Genomic DNA, 19,203 nt, shown 5'->3' with positions numbered 1-19,203 from the left:
GTATGAATGCTGTATTAAAGTTATAACAAAAAAAAAAAATCAACTGTTTCTTTTTGGTGTAAAGGAATATCCTTTTAACGTTGCTAATCACACTGACAGCCAAAACAGGCACATCAGTATGTTGCACAAGTAGGACTGAAAGCCACAGAACATGCACAACTCGGAGCTCAAGGGTAGAAAATGTTCGTATCACTGTATCTCAAACTACTGCACATCTGGTCTGGAAATCTGGTCCTTTGGTTAGACAACAACAAAGAGAAACTGGAGAATTTTATTCTATTTTTGCTTGCCATTTCTTTAGCATTGAGATCTGAGATGCTTTACTAGATAACAGAACAGAAATTTTGTTAAGTATCACCACAGATTAAAATTAAAGCCCTCTTGCTTTGTAACAACAACTAAGTTGCACACTCTCTACAACTTCTGTTTTTAGAAAAAAAAATCCTTGTACTAATACTATGAACTTTTAAAACTTCTGAAAGGAAGATTATTTTGGTATTTTATTATCACCACCAGCAGCCTGGTGATGGCAAGAATTTATGAAATGGTGTGTCAATGCAAGGTACAGGAGAGTGTATCATGGCCCTCTGTAGTGAAAACCTGTCATCTATGTCACTGCATCTTAAGGAAAATAATTTATAATAGTAATAATGGGCAGCATTAACACAAATGTTTTCTAGAGGTCAATCAAGTTAAGTGCATAACACATATAAGACACTCACATTCTGAAATGTGCTCGTACTCCCTTTCGCTCACGGTGATGTGGCACTTTCAAAGAAAGCAAAGCACGTTTCTCTGAGTAGTTTGGTTGTACAGGTTAGAGTTGAATTAGGGACAGAACTGAATTGGAAGAGAAATACATGAAGACAAATAATATTTAAATACTTCACTAAATTAGCATTAATGAAAAACTGCAATAATACTAATTGTTAGGGTATAGATAAGAAATATGAACACAACTATGCTAAAAAGTATAGTATGCAGTGTGGCCTACTGTGGGCCACACTCCATACTTGATGTTAAAATGACAACAAAAACAAAAGCAGTTGGCACTATAATCCCAGATCAACAGCTGGCATTCCAGTCCTAAATGCCAGTTCCTGTTGGGGATTTAGAGCCTTCACAGATAAAATACACTGTTTTTATAACTGTAAAAGGCAGAATAATACAAATGACCATAAGCTAGAAGTGATGAAACACAGCTGATCAGGATAATTGAAGACCTCAGCAAAAACTCTATAGTCATTAGAATCAGGAGCAATAAAAAGGACATTGAGCACACTTTCCTAAGGAAACAACACTGACACTATCATTTCCATCTGCTTGTCCCCAGACCTCATTTAAGTTTTGAATTCGTTGCAGATTTAAGAGGGTCTGATGAAGGAACAGATATCCTGGAGAAAGCTGATTTCATATAAATTTCCTGAGACTAGATTGCCAGCCAAAGGAGAGAAACCAGTAAGTACTCCCACTGGGAGAAAGGCTCTGGCATAAGTTTACGTATTACTGGAGACCAGAGAATGCATACAAGAGAAACAGAACTTGTAATTACCTCAAAGCAACTGGAAAGCTTCAAATAAAACATTAGTCAGCTGTGAAAAAAAATTGTAGGAAACTAGGCTGCATTACTTCTGCCAGTCAAGGATTATTGTACTTTACAAATACCAGGAACGAAAGTCATCCCAGCAATGGAATACTTATTAGCTAGAGGTGTTAAAAAAATTCTGCACCACTTTTTTTTTTTAAGTGGTTAATGCAGTATTTTTATCTTCCATTTCATAAGATAATAAATGCTGTAGTTGTATTTCTGGCAAAATCTCTCTTTTCCAACTGTAGCAAGAAAAGACCATTAAACGATTTCCGCTGTATGTAAATATTTTTAAATCCTAAGTTACATAGTTTGAACTCAATGGTTTTGAAATAACTTAACAAGTTAGGTGATGATGTTGATTTTTTAATATATCCTGGAATAATGGAGAAATACCAGGGGATTGGGGAAGCAGACATTCCATCAGTAGTTAGAAAGGATAAACAGGATAACTGTGCGGTCATAGGTCACAGCTAGCTTGAGAATTGTGTCAGGGAAAAAACACTGAAGAGCTGATTTAGGACATATATAGCAAAGATTTAGGGCCTAATGTCAAGCAAATCAATACAGTTTGAGAAAGAAAAGAAACAGCCTGTCAAACTGAAGACCTCTCTAGAGAAATACTTAGTCAAACTGTTCCTGATAAAAGCACTTTTTTTTTTAAATCCATAATATGCATGCTACAACTTTAATTAACAAATTTTAGATTGTAATGCAGTATACAACCAATTATCCAATTAGTGTTTCTTCAAAAACTGTTACATCAGAAGGTTACTACAGAATTATGCTGGTTTTAGTGATTCCATTGAAATATGTTCTTATTTCAGTCCCATGCAAAATGTACCCATGACCTAGAAGATCAAGTTTACAGACACAAAAAGGCACACTAGAAACTACTAAAACAGTCGGGGTTACTTGGCCAAATGCAACCTTATGTACACATATAAGACCTCGGAGATGAAGACACTCTAGAGTAATACACTGAAGAAAGCAGAATTACAATGACACATTGTATAACTGAAAGGATAAAATTTTGATGTGATAACCTTATTGAGTGAAGAATTACAGTACCTTCTTACACACAGCTGTAACTAGCTGGAAATATTGAGCAAGAGGTAGTATTGTACTGTTACACTACACTGGCAAAAACTGGATGTACACAGAATTACTGATCTAAGAGACGTGTAAGAAAAGAGGAAACAGCTATAGGAATGAATCATGGCTTGGAAAAGCAGTATTTTCAGTAAGGAACTTTTGATACTGGTTCATCTAAGGATAGGTTAAGGATAAAGTAACTAATTCTCTATGTCAAGAAAGGGGTCTTCCTCTACAATAAAAATACTGCAACAGTCAACTCAGAGTTGCATCGTAATGCCTATGCTTCTGGTATCTGACATGCAGTGTGGAACTGGCATCTTGGTATTCAGGAAGTATAACCTACACAGTTAGAAAATACCTGAGGACAGCATCCATCTATGCCTCCCACCGTCCCAACCAGGTACGACCAGAGCACCATTCCATGAGGGGATACGAAAACAAACAAACAAGTACAAAAGTACAGCTTTTCAGAACAGTGATGCCATGTGTCTCCACTTATGGTTGCAGTCACACAGCTCCTACTTTTTCCTTACTATTTATTGCAAAAGGCGTAAGGGCAATAGAATCTACTGTTTCTCTCCCAGAAGAGCACTAATCACTAACCATAGCCTGCTGCTCTCTTGCTTTCCTCTAGTGCCATACACTTTCAGCTTTTACTTTACTGTACTTCAGATTCAAGCATGAAGGATGGAGCTGCCTCCATTCGGCCTCCCAGCATCTCGTTACCTGCTGTTCAGGTTATGGCCATGCAAAAGAAAGCAAGCTCAATCCTCTTCAGCTGAAAAAATAACAGAATCCAACACACCTACCGCCTGAACAAAAGGAAGGCATTACTGCTACCTCCTTTGCTGATATTTTTCCATTGCACGTTAAGAAAGGTGATGTTCATATGTGTCACGCATGTAACATACCTGTAGATTATAGCACAATCACATTGGATACATGGCTCCATGGACATCAGTCAACCTCAGGTTACAGCCAGCTCTAATCTCCTACTTAATCTCCAAATAATTTTTTCTCATTATTTCCTTTGTGCTGCTATTGGTGTTTGGATAGCTGAGTAGATCATGAAATTGACTTGGATAGAATTAACCAGACAAAAACAGTCATTAAGTTAAAATGACTGTGAAATCATTCTTTAGCATTTCCTACTTAATTGCTGACTCCAAAACTATTTTGATAGAAGATACAAGCCAAGATGCTTTCAGAATTTTTCTATATCAAACATTTATCTGATGAAGGAACATTTTTGCCCTGGTGCTGAATTTTATTTGAAAAAAAAAAAGTCAGTCTCATTTTAAGCAACCTATGTAATTTTTGGATCTGACTCTGTGTTTCCATTATCTCACATGAAGCAAGTAACTACATCTCATACTGCAAACGAGACAGTAATGCAGCAAGGTTTGCAAGGAGAGATGTGTTGTATTAGAACAATTGATATATTTGGAAAACACTCAAACAAGCTTTTAGGCAGAAAGCACCCTCTGGGTTTAGATATCACTGTAATCTAAGCAATAAATAGAATTTGCTAGCCCTTGTTCAAGCACTGTCAATTAGGAAAAATAAGAAAAGATTTAAACAATATTAAAGAGTTTGCTTTTGTAACAGACTTGCATTAACCATTTTGAATAACATAATGGTGTTTTTTATATATATACATTTCATTTTATATTCGAGGTTCTACCATGCAGTTGCAAGCATGCTGTGCTAAACTTAGACTTCAACAGTATTTAAGAACAAAGTGTAGTTGAAGGGCAGTATTTTAGCTTTAGCATCTTGTTTTCTGACATGCTTGATCTGTAGCTCTGCTTTATTATCCAACTTAAGATAAACAAAAATAAAACCTTGCAACCTTCTCTAAGAAAGTCACCACTAAACATTCCCTTGTTTCTCAATCCCACAAAGTGCACTCTCAGAATTATTAGTCTCCCATTCAAGAAGTTCCAAACTTAACTTGTGCTACTGCATGAAAGAAAATTAAAACAGGTGTTTACAGAGTAACAGAGCTACTGAACGCTAACTTCATTAACTTCCATTAAGCTAAATGACTCACAAATGGCATTTAGATCAGTAGTAAATCATCATCTAGGTCAGCAGGAAGCTCATTACAGACTGACAATCCGAGTGACAGAAACACTTTTCTACAAGTGCTATAGTAGCAATTTCCTGTGTGAAAGGCTTGCTGCTGTTCCCGCATTCCTCAGGGGATGCTTCTTCTCAGAGGATGTTACTCTTCCCCAGGAAGAGGAAGGAACCAGTTGTTACTGGCTGTGTGGGCTGATAGCTGCCGGGCATTCTCTGCGTGCCGCACAATCAGCTGTGAGAACTCTGAACGCAGCTTCCATTCCCAGCCCGAGCAGGGAAACACGGCTTGGGCAGACAAGGTCAGAGCGTACACATGCAGTATCTCAGGAAGTTGAAACAGAAATAATACCTGGAACTTCCATCCCTTTCGTTCCCAGAAATGTGCTGATTCGCTAAAGGAACAATATACAGACATGGATCAACTTGAAAAGCATTCCTGAAGCATTGCACTGTTGCCATGAGTAAGACCCTATACAAAGTAAAATATTGCCAGTTCTAGAAGTCATCTACAGCAAGCCAGTCATCTTACAAAACAGTGCCAACAGTTCAGCAATAGCATCTGTTCATAATGTCTTTATGGGCAAAGGCAACATAATTAAACACGCTGCCTTGTGAGGAAACTAGATATTGAAGCTTAATTTTTAATATGGCTGGGGTGGGCAGAGGGAGAGTGTAGATTTTTTTCCTGTTAGAACCTTTCCTGAGCTTCCTATTCTACAGTAACTCAAGCTCCCTCCCTATGTGCTGTGACATTCTTACAAAGCAGGTCACCAGTAACTAGTTTCTACCTAGTCCTGTATCAGTGAATTCAGTGTCACATCCCACTGGCTTTTTCTTTAGTTGCAGCACTAATGTGTTTCCCTATTCTACTAACTGCTTATTTCCAAACTTGATCTTAAAAAAAAAAAAAACCACAAACACACCAACTATTTGATTCAAAAATTATTTAGGAGATTGTACTGTTTATTTGTCTGTGTCTGTCCTATCTCATAAGGTACATTTCCTCAGGAAAGCAGGCTAAAAATAGCATAGTAAATATTATATTCTTGCACTCTCTAGTGCTCAAATTCAGAATTCTGTCTCTAATGCAGACTTGACTTTCTCTCAAGCTCCAGTTCACTCAAAGAATATAATGAAGCCTATTAAGGAACATCAAGACATGTATTATTACCTAATTATGTAGCGGCACAACACATTTCCTGTTCTCTCCTTGTAAACCAGCAGTTACATGCTGTGTTAGAATGGCATCACTGCAAAATGCAAGGGCCATTTGGATCATATTCTTCTTTTATTACAAATATTGAGTTCACCTTCATGTATCTGATCTTTAAGTGTTATTTGATGCTAGTGGTATCAAAGTATATTGCTTTTAAGATTAAGCACACAAATCTTTTTTAACATGCCTGTGCCTCTGCAGAGGCTCAAAATGCAAGTTTAGAAATTCACTGTTCAATATGCCAAACATTTCATCCTTTTGGCACTTGTGACAGATGATGAGCCTTTTTTTTTTTTTTTTTTTAATATACACCATACCTTCTTTGGAAGGCCTCAAGCTGAGAAAGAGTAAAGGCTGTCCCTACTGCTTCATAGTTGTTCCAGATGGATTCGGTGTAGCCTTTGGGAAGGATGGGAGATTTTCCTTCCCTGTGAACAGCTGAACACGTTCAGCTGCAGAGCTGTGGGGAAAAGGCAGCCCATCCTCTTCCCTCAGCCCCACACACTGTACCTGCATAGCGTGCAAAGAGTAGAAAGGTCTGTCTGGAGTGTGCTGCAAGCCAAGATGACAAAAATAGCTTGTCTAAGAGCAAGATTAGACAGAGAGAAGGAATCATTTGCAAAGACAACAAGAGTAGAGTTTACAAATTCTTCCCCATTCCCCTCCCCAAACACTTCTGAGTTCCTCTAGTTATATCATTTATTCTATGTGTTGGTAAGACCTAGCATCAGAGATTCAGAGCCTGTTTGAGAGGTTTCGGTACGCTCATCTATGGAAAAGGTGCAGACAGTTCTACCTCAAAACTTTGGAGAGACAGGATCTCTTCACATTATTCCCTAATTTCATTCCCTGTTTGCAATTTGGAGTTCAGATCATGGAGTCAGCAGTTATTTCAAATGTGTATTTACTGGTAAACAGAGGAATGGCAGTATATGGAAAAAATCCATAGCTGTTCAGGGAGTGGCCTTTCTCATTTCTCTGCCTGGGAGCAAGGAAGGTAAGGTGACAGGAGAGGCTGGGAACTGTCAATTTTTAATCAAAGCCCTTCTACTGGTGGGATCATTCCCCAATGCACAGCTCAGTCTAATTGGCAACTGAGTGTTGGACAAGAACACAAGCAAGACATTTTTTGCCCTTTTTTTTTTTAAATAGTACAATGAATCCAGTCTTCCTTTCAAAGAGATAGTGCCAGAACTTTCCTTTGGTAGAGAAAAATATATGAATATCACGCAATGATCAAAGTTTAAGTGAAAGGCTAAATGTCTGTGGTCCCAAGAAAACTTGATATTCATGAACTACAGAAAGCTGTTGTGCTTTCAGATGAACTCTAACAAGCAATAAGGGCAACCACTGTGCACAGTGCAGTGCCATATGAGTTTGCTCTACTGGCTGTTCCCTTCTGAACTGGACTTGGGCCCCTGAGATGATTCATGTATAAAATTCCTATTCTTTCCCTTCTTCCTTTTCCCCTCTCCTTAACCTCACTGAAGACAGTTGGCATTTATTTTCATGTAAGGCATGTTGTGTTAAGCCATCCAAGGAAGAGATGTTACTCCAAGATCTTTTCAAAATAAGTTCCCATGAGGAAGAATAGTTGTGTAAGTTGTCTCTGTACACAGAGATGGAAGAATAGATGCAAATCTTGCTTTCATAGTTGCTGTCTTCGCATAATACACGAGGTGGTTTTTAGTTTGGGGTTTTTGGGGGGGAGTTTGGTGGTTGGTTTTTTTTGTTGTTGTACTCAAAGGCAGGAAAAAAAAAAAATAAAGGGTGTCAAAAATACCTAAGAAATACATACTGAGGAAGCAACACATATAGGATAAGTTGTGAGTACAGATACTTCTTTTCATCAAGACACCTACTGCAAACACAGTACCGATAAACTAACAGTGTCTTACCTTGAGGAATAAGAGTTGCACATGCTCTTATTTGCTTTCATGTATTTTACAAGTTGTGGGGGCAGGGAAGGAGGATTTATTTGGGCACTTTCTATTTTAAAACATAGTTAAGTTCCTCTTGTTCCAAACAGGAACAACCCTTATCTTTCCCTTTCCAATAATTAATCCAGTCTTAACTTTTGTAGAAATTGTACTGTAAATGAACAATAAACATGTCTTATTTTCAGTGTTAACTAGCACTGGAAGAGAAAGAAGAGCAAAGATCTCCCAGGCAGCACAGACATTCTGACTTCCAGATTACAGCACATTGCTTTGCTTCCTCCAAATCCTGTTTACATGAGCAAGGTCAAGGGATGGAACATTAGAGAGCGCCTCCACAGTGATTTCCTGCTGCTGTCAGTAAAAACTACCGAGACATCATCAACTTTCCCTTGTTCCCAACAGCTTATCAGGGACCGGAGGTTACCAATGTATTGCCTTACAGACTTGAGGAAAAAAAAAAAACAACCAAAAAACAGAAAAAACCCAATCTCTCTCAAAACTAAAAGCAAAAGCATAGGAGAGAACGGGCAGAAATAGTTCCAAAGTGAAACAAGGCTTCCAATTTTTCCTTTTCAATAGTTCAGAAAACAAAGGCAATATTAAGCTGCTTGACATATGGAGAAGAAAGGGTAGGAGAGAGGCAGTAATACTTCCAGAGTCTTCAGTGAGATAGAAGGGAGAAAGAAACACCACCCCAGCCCCCAAACCTTGATCCCAATTCAGTGAACATTTTCAGAGTTTAAAAGGCTAAAACACACCTCATTTTTAGTAACTGCAAAATATTAAGGCTCTTACCACTGGAAAAGTCAGGGCGGTACACAAATACCAGTTAGTTAAGCATACATAGCTTGTTCTTATACTGGTTTCAGTAACACATAGGGGAAATGAATAAATTAATCAAATTCAAACCTATTTTTCTGACAATAACAACACACAGACAGGAATTCTTAATGCTTTTATAATTGTAGTCCAAAAGAAAGCAGCTCCATACTGAAGACTCCACTGAAGTTTTCCCACAAACACAACCACCACATTCCCTACAATAAGTTTACAAGGAAGTTGTGTCTGTGAATCTGAGATGAAAACAGGTTTTTCACCATGTTCAAAAAAAGCTGGCCTTACAGCTTTAAGTTGTTTAGAGTTCAGAGAGTATTTTTTAGCAAAATCCCTACTAGAACATTCGTACTGGATATCTTGGCTTAATTTTTGAAGGAAGAAAATACAAGTAAATTTAAAAACTCCACGTAAACAGGCATTTTAAGTGTGGAAGTTGTCATGGACTGTTGGTTCTGATGGAGCAATTAAAATTCCTTGAAAGGAAGAGGAGGAGTGGGAGGAAGAGATAATACTAGTATTTCCTCATACAGATAAAGCTCAAAATATACATGAATTGCTAAGAAAATATCTAAATATATATTTTAAATTCACAGTAAAGATTGGAAATTTTGAAATATTTATTTTTCAAATCTTCTCCAGGCAGACTGTTGTCATGAACAGATGACAGCGATACTTCGCTGCACCTTAATTATCTGGAGTTGTATGTCCTGTTTTGGGCTTCTCAAGACAAGACTGACACTGACATCCTGGAGCAAGTCCAGCAGAGGGCGAGCAAGATGGTGAGGGGGCTGGAACACATGATATACAAGAAAAGGCACAGAATCAGGTTTGTTCAGCCTTAAGAAGGAAGGATTTCAAATTGCCATTTCAAATATCTAATGGGTGGATAGAGAGAAGACAGAGCCAGAAACTTATTAGAGGACCACTGGGATAGAATTGGAGGCAACAGACATGTTGGAACATCAGAAATTCTAGCTTCATATTACGAAAGAAATATTTTCACCAGTCAAACACTAGAGCAAGCTGCCCAAAGAGGTGGTGAAATCTCCATCCTTACACGTATTAACATATGAACTGGACAAGGTCTTTAGGAACCTGATACAAGTTGGCCTGGCTTTAACAGGAATGTTAGATGAAATGACTCCAGACATCCCTCTCAACCTATGCTGGTCCATCATTTTTATTAACAAATCTTTATAGAAGGAAGACGACTAGTATCTTTTTGCTCTGCAATAAGTCACCTTAGGGGCAGTACTAGCATATTTCCTATGACTGGTAGGACAAGAGATACGGAGGGGGGGATGGCGGGGAGGGAAATGTAGTGATCACTGACGCAGTCAGAAGGCATGAATTTTGAACATTTTTGTAATAAAGACTGTAAAGACATCCAAGCCAGCATTCAAAAGGATGATGTCTCTAGTGGGTCAACTTATTCCTACCATGAGTTCTGGGCACAGTTTTATAAACAGTTCTCATATCAAAAGAATTAATGAAGGAGATGAAGTGATTGGCAAATTTATAGGTACATATCAAAGAATTACAGTGTAACTATACATTTGAATTCTGTGATCAGTATTAAGATCAGGAAGTAATGAACACAGAGTATTTTAAAGTGATAGGTAGACAATAAATTATATCCACCACAATCCACTGTCTGTCAAGCCTACTTAAGATTTCTGTAAGTCTGCAAATTACTTTTGACATAAGTTATCTTAAAGAACCATACTTCCATTGTGAAAACACATGACAACTGCTAAACCTTAAAATGTATGAAATTATCATCTCTCAAATAAATTATTATATGATTATTTGCTTTGAAGAAAAGGTTTCTCTTAGACATAACCTCTGTATCATGATCTTCAATAAATACTCTTGAAGAATTTTATAAAGTACCTTCCAACATACCTTTTCATAATGCACTCATGACAAAATAGAACAGCAGAAATAACACCTGCTGCCTGTTCATGTACATTAACCCTTCAGCCACAAACTCTTGTTATGGTATCTAAAATTACTCAAGATAAAACTTATGCCTTCACAGGAACAGATTCAGAGCTAAAGGAGAAATTCTCATTTTAACCTAATTCTAGAACAGTATGTCTTTTAGATTTCATACCAGGAGAGCATATTTCTCCTCCTACGAAACTACCGTTAAAACATTGCCTTCCTTTCCTCCCACATGCCATAGCAATGTCATATGAAAAGCTAACACTAGATTTATCTAATCCTATGATTCTGTCTTAAAATGTGTTACCTTTCCCCCCCCCCCTCCTAGAGAACAACTAGATGCCTTACAAGGAGAAAAATTAAAACTTCACTTTTGGAATCAATGAGGCAAATATTCTTCAGGTTTCCCATTATTTGCAGATAAAGACAGAATTACAAGAAGTATTTGAGAATAAGCACAAATGTTAACAGTAATATTTTTATATAATTAGCATGGGCTTATAATTAGAATTTGTGCTTCATGTATGGGTACAGTTACTAGTATAACACAAAAGCTTTGCTATTACACCATCTTCTGGTTAGCCTTGGGAACTATGAAAGAAAGCTCAAGTTCAGAAGTCAGGGTATCGAGCTCTGAGCAGTCGACAATTGTTTAAAAGTCTATTTCATTCATACAGACAGAAAGAGTGCATTTCTGACAACATGTTAGTTTAAGCTATACCCTGTCTTACCACTGCCCAAAAGCAACTTACCGGAGTACTGAAAGTTGAAGAGGAACTAATCTCTATGACAGGTGGGTCAAGTGTTTGTGTATTAGTCACACCAAAGCTAGGGTTGACCTGTTGAAAATGAATTACAAAATTATTAATTTTAGCACCAGCAGAGAAAGTGAAATAAGACTGAAATAAAAAGGATCACTTGTTGCATTAAGGAGCCATTATTCACTAAGGACTGGAAACAGGCCTTAACATGTAAAAATAAAGGTAGGATGTTACCCTCCAACCATGTAAAATGCAATCATATAAATGCATATCTGAACTCTTCTGTATTATTACAGAAATATAATTTATACCTCATAAACATCCATCACCAAAACTAACTCCAAGAATTCCTGCCACAAGAGCTGCAAGTGCCAAGAAGTTCAGTTGTATGACAAAATGAAGTTACAAATACTAATTTGAAATGGATTTATTAAGACAGCTAACTCAAAATGTGCCCAAGGCTGAAACCATGCAATTAACAGAGTGGTCAATGATGCTGCTGAAATACTGAACAGTAGGAATTATTCAGAAAACTTCCCAACTCTGTAACTGTCCCTCACAGGCGCTTCTGAGGTTTTTGCATGCACACAACTATAAGGGCTCCTGAAAGTAGTCACCCTTTGAGTTTTACTTTCCAGCATCAATCACTTGTGGTTGCAGTTGTAGGCCAGCTTTCCTATTCCTCCTTCCACAAGAAGGACCATTGCCAGCAGGAGCGGTGTATTGCCCTCTAGCAATAATGCTCAATTAGCTTGTTACAGTCCAAGGACAACAGGAGCCTTCCACTTGTGGAGGTTTCTCTACACATCTATTCAGCACTGTTTTTCCTGCTACATGGGTCCCCTGCCTGTTGTAGTTTACTTGAGGCACATCCTCACTCGCAGACTTGTACTGCAGCCTGTAAATCCCACTGTCATTCAGCCTGAGGTAGCATCAATGTGGATGCAGCCACTCTGGCTCAGCAAAGCATGGGAAGGTGTGTGCCAAGCCAGTCCCGAACCTAAGCTGCCTTACTGACATGGGTACATCGTTAGCACCAAAGCTGAAAGTGCTCTGGTGCTCAGCACCAAAACTCAGCAGCCCAGATTGATCAGTTCCCAACTCACACTCAAGTTCCTCAAGTCATCTCTTGCAACCAAACAGACATGCTGTTGATGTGCTTGCATCTTACATGCCAACTCCGATTGTCAAAACGCTGTTGTGGAAAGCAGGTAGGAGGTCACACTGAACGACTAATGTGTGATAAGTTAACTGGCCAAACGCAAACCACACTGTTCCCAAAACCACAGGAAAAACTGTTTTATACAGGGATAATGTTAGAGGCTGACTGATCAAATGTGTCAACACAACATCTGCAATTTTGACTTTGTGCTAGCACACTTGGACTTCTCATTTATTGTTGCTTATAGGAGTTAATCTATAACTTTAGCAGTATTTTGCTAATGTCCTTTCAGGAAAGTGAAGTGTTAACAAAATATAAGATAATACAAAGTTTGAGAAAGCTGCTGCTTTTATTTATCTTATGGTTCCACCTAAGGATCATAGTAGCCTCTCTATAAAAATCTGTGTGTATATTTTCCCTACTATTGTATTATCTAGGTGTGTCACAGCCTAATACATTTTCCCTCTCCACGTGACATATGGAAGTACTATTCTTATTATTTTATGAACGGACAAAATTCACAGAAAAAATAGATGACTTTCAAATCAACGACGTCTGGTATAGTAGAGAGAAATGAACTTTCCTCTCTTCAAACTTCTACAACCTCTTAATTTGGAAAAACTTATATGTAAAAAACAAGAAAGGAAAACCAGAACACTAAAAAGAAGGGTAGTGAGAGCTGTCATGTTTTCAAAACACACTCTTCCAAAGCTTTCCTTTAATTACATGGTAAACTGATATGTAAGTATTTTCATTATCTTCTTTCAATATGATGATAAAATTAGCATATTTTGATCCATAGCACAAGAAAATATATTTGAAGGAAGGTTAATACAGAACCTTTCATGTAAGGAATTACAGATTTCTAGAGATTGGAGAGAAACCAAAATATATTATTTAAAGAAAGTGAGAGGTAGGAAGCAGGACCACTGCTTAGGACAGAGAACTAGGGGAGGAACGAAAGAAACACGCCCAACTAAGTGTGTGATTGACAGCCATATGCTGCAAGTAAATGATTATGCCTCTACAGATATCCATCCATTTATTTTAATAAATTATATCATACCTCAGAAATAAAAGCCACCCTTCATTTTATTTTTATAATGTATCTCAAAAAATTAAAAATTAATAAAATTAAAAGGAGGAAGTTTAAAATGACTCACACAAAGTATTTCCTAGGAAAGTGATGTAGCTAGCTGTGAATTAGTCTCTCCCAACAAATCAAGAGAAATTTAGCTTTCAGTTGGATTAAACACTGTTCTTTGGGCTAGACTGGAGCCCTCAAGCCAAGTAAGCCATATATTCTTATTTCTACTGCCACCTAGTGTATATTTGGATTTCCTTCATTTAAGAAAATATTTACAACTGAAATCACACTGAAAATTTGAATATGAAACTTAATCAACAGTAGCTTTTCATGCTCGAGATACAAACTCTACACATCCTAATTTGTTCAAACCTCAGTGCTATGTTTTTAAAGGAAACAATTATTTCTATCTTCCATCCACTATAAAGTAGTCTCTAGTATATGAAAGATTAATTACTTACAAACATAGGAAATGCAGATATACAACTGTCAAGTGAAGTGCAATTCTTTCAGTATATTGCACTGAAACTGTATTACTGATTAAACATAATATTTTCAAATATCTCCAAAAGCTCCTTATTTCAAAGGGAAACAATGTTTGTGATTTATCACAGCTAAATTTACTGCTAGAGACCTGTATTTGACCTGGTCACCCAAGATTACCTCTATGGCCAATGGAAAAAAGTAGGCACCTTCAGAGAACAAGTAATTTACTTACATTTCCAAATTATTTGAATAATTGTAAAGATTATAAGCTTTATACCTCTACTTACTTGAATATTCAAGAATTGCATAGATAAGTGCAGTTGGAGAACAGTTGTAAAGATTTATAAGTCAAGAACATCATATTTGACACTGCATTAAAATTCAGGCTACTGCTGGTCTGAAAAGGAGGAGATAAAGTAAAGGAATTTATTGTAAAAGTTAATAATACTTCAAAAAATTGGCAGGGAGAGAGAAAAACTAGAGAAAGTATCTTAAATACTACTGGCTCTGTATACAGCTTTAAGGAGTGAATAAGAGAAATTTCTGAGAAAACGTGAACTTAAGCTCCATATTTCAGTCACTATCCTGAAGGCAAAATACCAGGTGATTCCTGTAATTCTTAATGCCCGTGTGCAAACTCTTTTGTGCAAAAAGAGAAATGCACCAGCATTTCTAACTGGTGATGTGTGAAGACACTACAACTGCCTCTGAACGCAGCTGCGTAAGTTCTGAGCAAAGCTAGCTCTGGTTTGTGTGTACTATTTTCCCAGAATCAAGTTCTGGAATAGTAGGGACCTTGCCACATTGAGGCAAGCAGGGACAGAGAAGCAACAAATATCCAAAAGCATGAGGAAACCTGGAGATGCATGAAACACTACAAGTTAAAAGTTAATGGACAGAATTACTTCTGAGTTCTACCTATACATCTCTAGAACTTTTTGTGTTCTACCACTTGAAGTTTTATACTAAGGGAATCAATCTTCATTCCTGCTATAGAGGGGCCTAAATTTAAGCAGCTCAGTGTAACTCAGGGCAATGCATTATAACACATCTCAAGAGCCTAGATGGCATTGTAGTGGCTTGTAGCAAGCCTTAAAAGGTCCTTTTTACTTCTACCTTGCATTTGAACTGCCTCCTCTGCCTGCCTGCAACTCTTGCATATGTTAACAAATCTCTTGAAGTACTGTTACTTCAGTTTACTTAAGATCAATCATCTTCCCTTGTTCCTCACGAAAAAGAAAATAAATAGAAAGCAAACAGTCCTGCACTTTATCCAAGGTGCAGATAATAGGAAAAACTGCGTTGTTACAATTGCTGCACTGTGGTGGAACAGATCACCCAGAGAGACTGGGGGGACCTCCACCCCACTTTGAAGCCCCCTAACTAGACACAGCCGTGGCTGACTTTATGTACCACTGGCAACAAGACTAGATGATCTCCAAAAGCTCCCTCTAACTGACATGTCTGTGATTTAATTCCTCCTTTTCCTGGTATATTAGAAACATAATAAGCCATATAAAGAGGAAGGTGGTGTTGTAGTGGAACTGTCTAGGGCTAAAATTCTCTCTATTGCCTGTTGCTTAGGAAGAGGTTGGGATGGTTAAAAAAAAAAAAAAGTATGTTTGTGAGAAGAGAGAAAATAATTTTCCTCTTGTTTTCTCCAGAGTACAGAACAGCGGAACTAGAAGTACTGGGCTTCTTTCAGTTACAGGAGGGAATATTTAAGAAGATGGAACACTGAAAAATTTCAAGCACAATTAGTGCCACCAAAGCGTGTTACTGCTGGGAGTACCCTGATACTAGTTTTGTCTGGGTAAGTTATGTCTCTGTCCAGATGGTGAGGTCCCTTCTTCCTCACCACAACAAAAAGAACAATTGAAAGAGTCAGGAGGGACAGTAAAAAAGGAAAAAACACATGGAGCAAAAGAACTTGATAACTTCACTTTAACACTGTCTAAACTATTACATTAATTCTGAAAATAAGCTGCAAAAGAAATCCTAATTATTATTATTATTTAATTTACAAATATAAAAATATCATATATTACAGTAACACCAGTTTTGTTGAAACTATCAGAGACTCTTCTATCTCAAATAGTGTAATATATTTCAAATTTATTAGAGAGGAAGATACTCTAATCCAAAACTTTGGTATGATGACTGACAAAGCCACAGAGTCCTTTCACTACTACAGAGCCACTAAACAAGAAGCCTATAAGCTGCTGTAAGAAATGTTAATCATGAAGAAATGCAGACATTAGGTTGGGTGGAATCTGTCAAAGCTAACTGATAAATAATATCTTGACATTCAACTATCAGATTTCTTCTATATGCCCTTTCAGTATTGGTAACAAGATGCTTCCTAGCTTTAGTTTAAAGCCTGACCTCATTAACACTTTTCCAGAGCTTCTCAATTACCAGGGACAAAAAAAAAAAAAAGAAAGGAAAATTGGTTTAGAAACTATTTATACCTTTGCCAAGCATCTGAGCAGCAGAGGTCTAGAAGAGTTGACCTGAAAAGAAAGCAACTGAACCCTGCAACTATAAGCTACTCTGTGTGTCTGTATGTTTATCACATGTTATAAACGGGTGCAATTTGACTGGGTCTTGAAGCAAACCACTGACATAGCAAGAATGGTTTAAACCTGCTGGCAAATGCTGTGACTGAGTTTGTTCCAGCACTGACCACGTGTATTGAAGGCTGCTACCCAGAAACTTAATTTCATTAATTGATCTTACAATGAATATGACACTCCAGTAGAGAAATCAGTGAAGCTTGTCATACATGCAGTTGTCCTGCTCTTGTTCTGACCAAAACACTAAGCATCAGCAACCCTCACATCCAACTTGACAAGAGAACCAGACACATGAAAACACTTGATGGATTCTGTCAGGATTCCCTTCATCCACCAAAATACTTTCAATTTTTTACATATTGCATACACACATAACCCCCTCAATATCCTCAAGTCTCAGTATTTTAGAAGTCTGAGAGGAAACAAATATCATGGCAACATTTTATATGAGCAGAAAAACGGGCAATCGTGAATTTTTATAGGACTGTATTAGCATATAGCATCAACCAAAAGTTTCCTGGATTTATATCAGATACAGCTCTTAGATACTGGAATTATATAGAGAATAGTAAAGAGAGGAAAGTACAGGTAATCAGAAGGTAACCATGCAGAAGCTATCCAAGGGAAGTCATAAACACATCCCTCAAGTTTTAGTGTAGAATAACAGAATCATTGTGGCTGGAAGAGATAATAGTTTTGTCTAAGACAGTACTGTTTACCTGTCTACATAGCTTTCAGACAACATGACAAATCCATATCAGGATTTTCCAAATACTGATATAGAATATAGAATATTTTACATTTTACTTTGGTTTCCTAATTACCAATACATCCAAGGGTTGCTGGTAGAAGGTTTGACAGTAAAGCAGCTGCAGAATTGACTTAGAGACATCAGACTACACTACTGTGTAGTGACATAAAAACACACTACTAGCCAAGAAGGTTTTCTAAACTTCAATAGACATCAAGATCTTCTCACAATACATAAAGGTCTTGGAAAGAAGGACATTCATGACAATCAAGTATTTAACTTGCAATAATAATGCCACCTTGTCTGGCTTATAATGATATTTTTGAGTAGTATCCTAAAGCTCACTGAAGATTCAGATATCTTCTGCAGCAGTTCAACATGTTATTTCAGCATAAATCAGAATATCACCTATGTTTTGTTTAAATCAGGTGTAGAGTACAGACTTACACAAGAAGCACAAAAGGAATTTACCAGGATAAATCTGACAGCACCAGCTAGCCTAGTAACCTTAAAGTGGATTTGTAAGCTATGGTCACTTCCAAAGTATTATACATAACAACAAAAAGCTCTCTGGTACACATAGAACAAATTTAACTGTAAATGTTTGACAGATACTGTTTACAAAGGTTCTAGTTTGCTATATTACTTATTGCACTCACCTCAACTGACTGAAGTTTTTCATCATGGAGATGAGGTGACCTTGGGTAAATATCAAGAAGATGAGGAGGATCATCAATATGTGTTCTTCTGATATGGTGTTTAAGTACTTCTTTATAATCAAATGAATCAAAGTTGGTTTTCCATAGTAATACCTGCAAGAAGCCATCATATCAGTAACTACCTGAAGCTTATTCAGTACCCAAAACATAATTTTCAGTGACATCTGTTATTACTAACAGACCACATCAGAATGAACCTTCTGTCATCACTTAATCTGATCTCTACTACAACACAGGCACTTCCCCAGAGGATCTTGTATTTCAAGTCTAACAGATGTGGTTCAGTCTATTTAACACAATAACAAAAAAAAACTCTAAAAAGATGTCCCAATAATTATAAAACAAAGCGAACTTCTGTCCTACTAGCCTGTATTGTCATTTTTTTTGCCAAATCAAGGGGCCATACACTATCAAATATCTGGCCCCTATAAAGGTTTGCAGATAAAACGAGAAAGTTTGAGGGGATAAGAGAAATTACAGAGTTCCACAGAATTTTAAAGCACCTGGTTCCAGTGTTTCAGCAACAGGAATCTGTTTTCTGAAACTTGTCCAATTACATTCACAGCAGTCACACTATGGCCAAATGCAGAAGAAAAGTAGAATGCAGAGGCAAGACAGCAGAAAGTAGTCTATGCAGCCTTATGGATAGACCAGGAAACCAAATCAGAACACACCATGTTGCTCTCTCATGTCATAAGAGAACAGTAGACGTACATAATTAAATTAAGTTTACATGATTTGCATCATCTTTGTTACTTTAAAGAGAAGAGAGGAAATTCATAACACTTAGAAGATGGCAGTTTCTAAAAGTCCAATGCTGATTTTTATAGCTGCTCTCTAAATTAGAGGGAACAAACAAGGGATTGTGATCTGATTTAAAATTACTTACCTGTTGAGCCAAAAATATTTTTGACACTACCATGTGTCAAAAATCCACTACCTCCATCATC

At 37.3% G+C, this 19,203-nt stretch overlaps 1 protein-coding gene across 3 annotated transcripts in view; it reads right to left on the bottom strand.

Annotated features, from left to right (window-relative positions):
* POC1B (POC1 centriolar protein B) overlaps window positions 1–19,203 on the bottom strand; it is a 54,729-nt gene that overhangs the window by 18,814 nt on the left and 16,712 nt on the right. For all 3 annotated transcript variants that reach the window (XM_014964104.1, XM_014964106.1, XM_014964105.1), the window contains 2 exons: window positions 18,194–18,346; window positions 11,464–11,550 (listed from right to left, as the gene is read on the bottom strand). In XM_014964104.1, the coding sequence (XP_014819590.1) occupies window positions 11,464–11,550; window positions 18,194–18,346 (240 nt within the window). The remainder of the gene's footprint in view (window positions 1–11,463; window positions 11,551–18,193; window positions 18,347–19,203) is intronic.

The sequence above is a fragment of the Calidris pugnax genome, unplaced genomic scaffold, assembly GCF_001431845.1.
Source record: "Calidris pugnax isolate Ruff unplaced genomic scaffold, ASM143184v1 scaffold44, whole genome shotgun sequence".
NCBI classification, from domain to species: Eukaryota; Metazoa; Chordata; class Aves; order Charadriiformes; family Scolopacidae; genus Calidris; species Calidris pugnax.
Note: the sequence above shows the minus strand (reverse complement) of the source record. Positions and strands in the feature narration are given on the sequence as shown.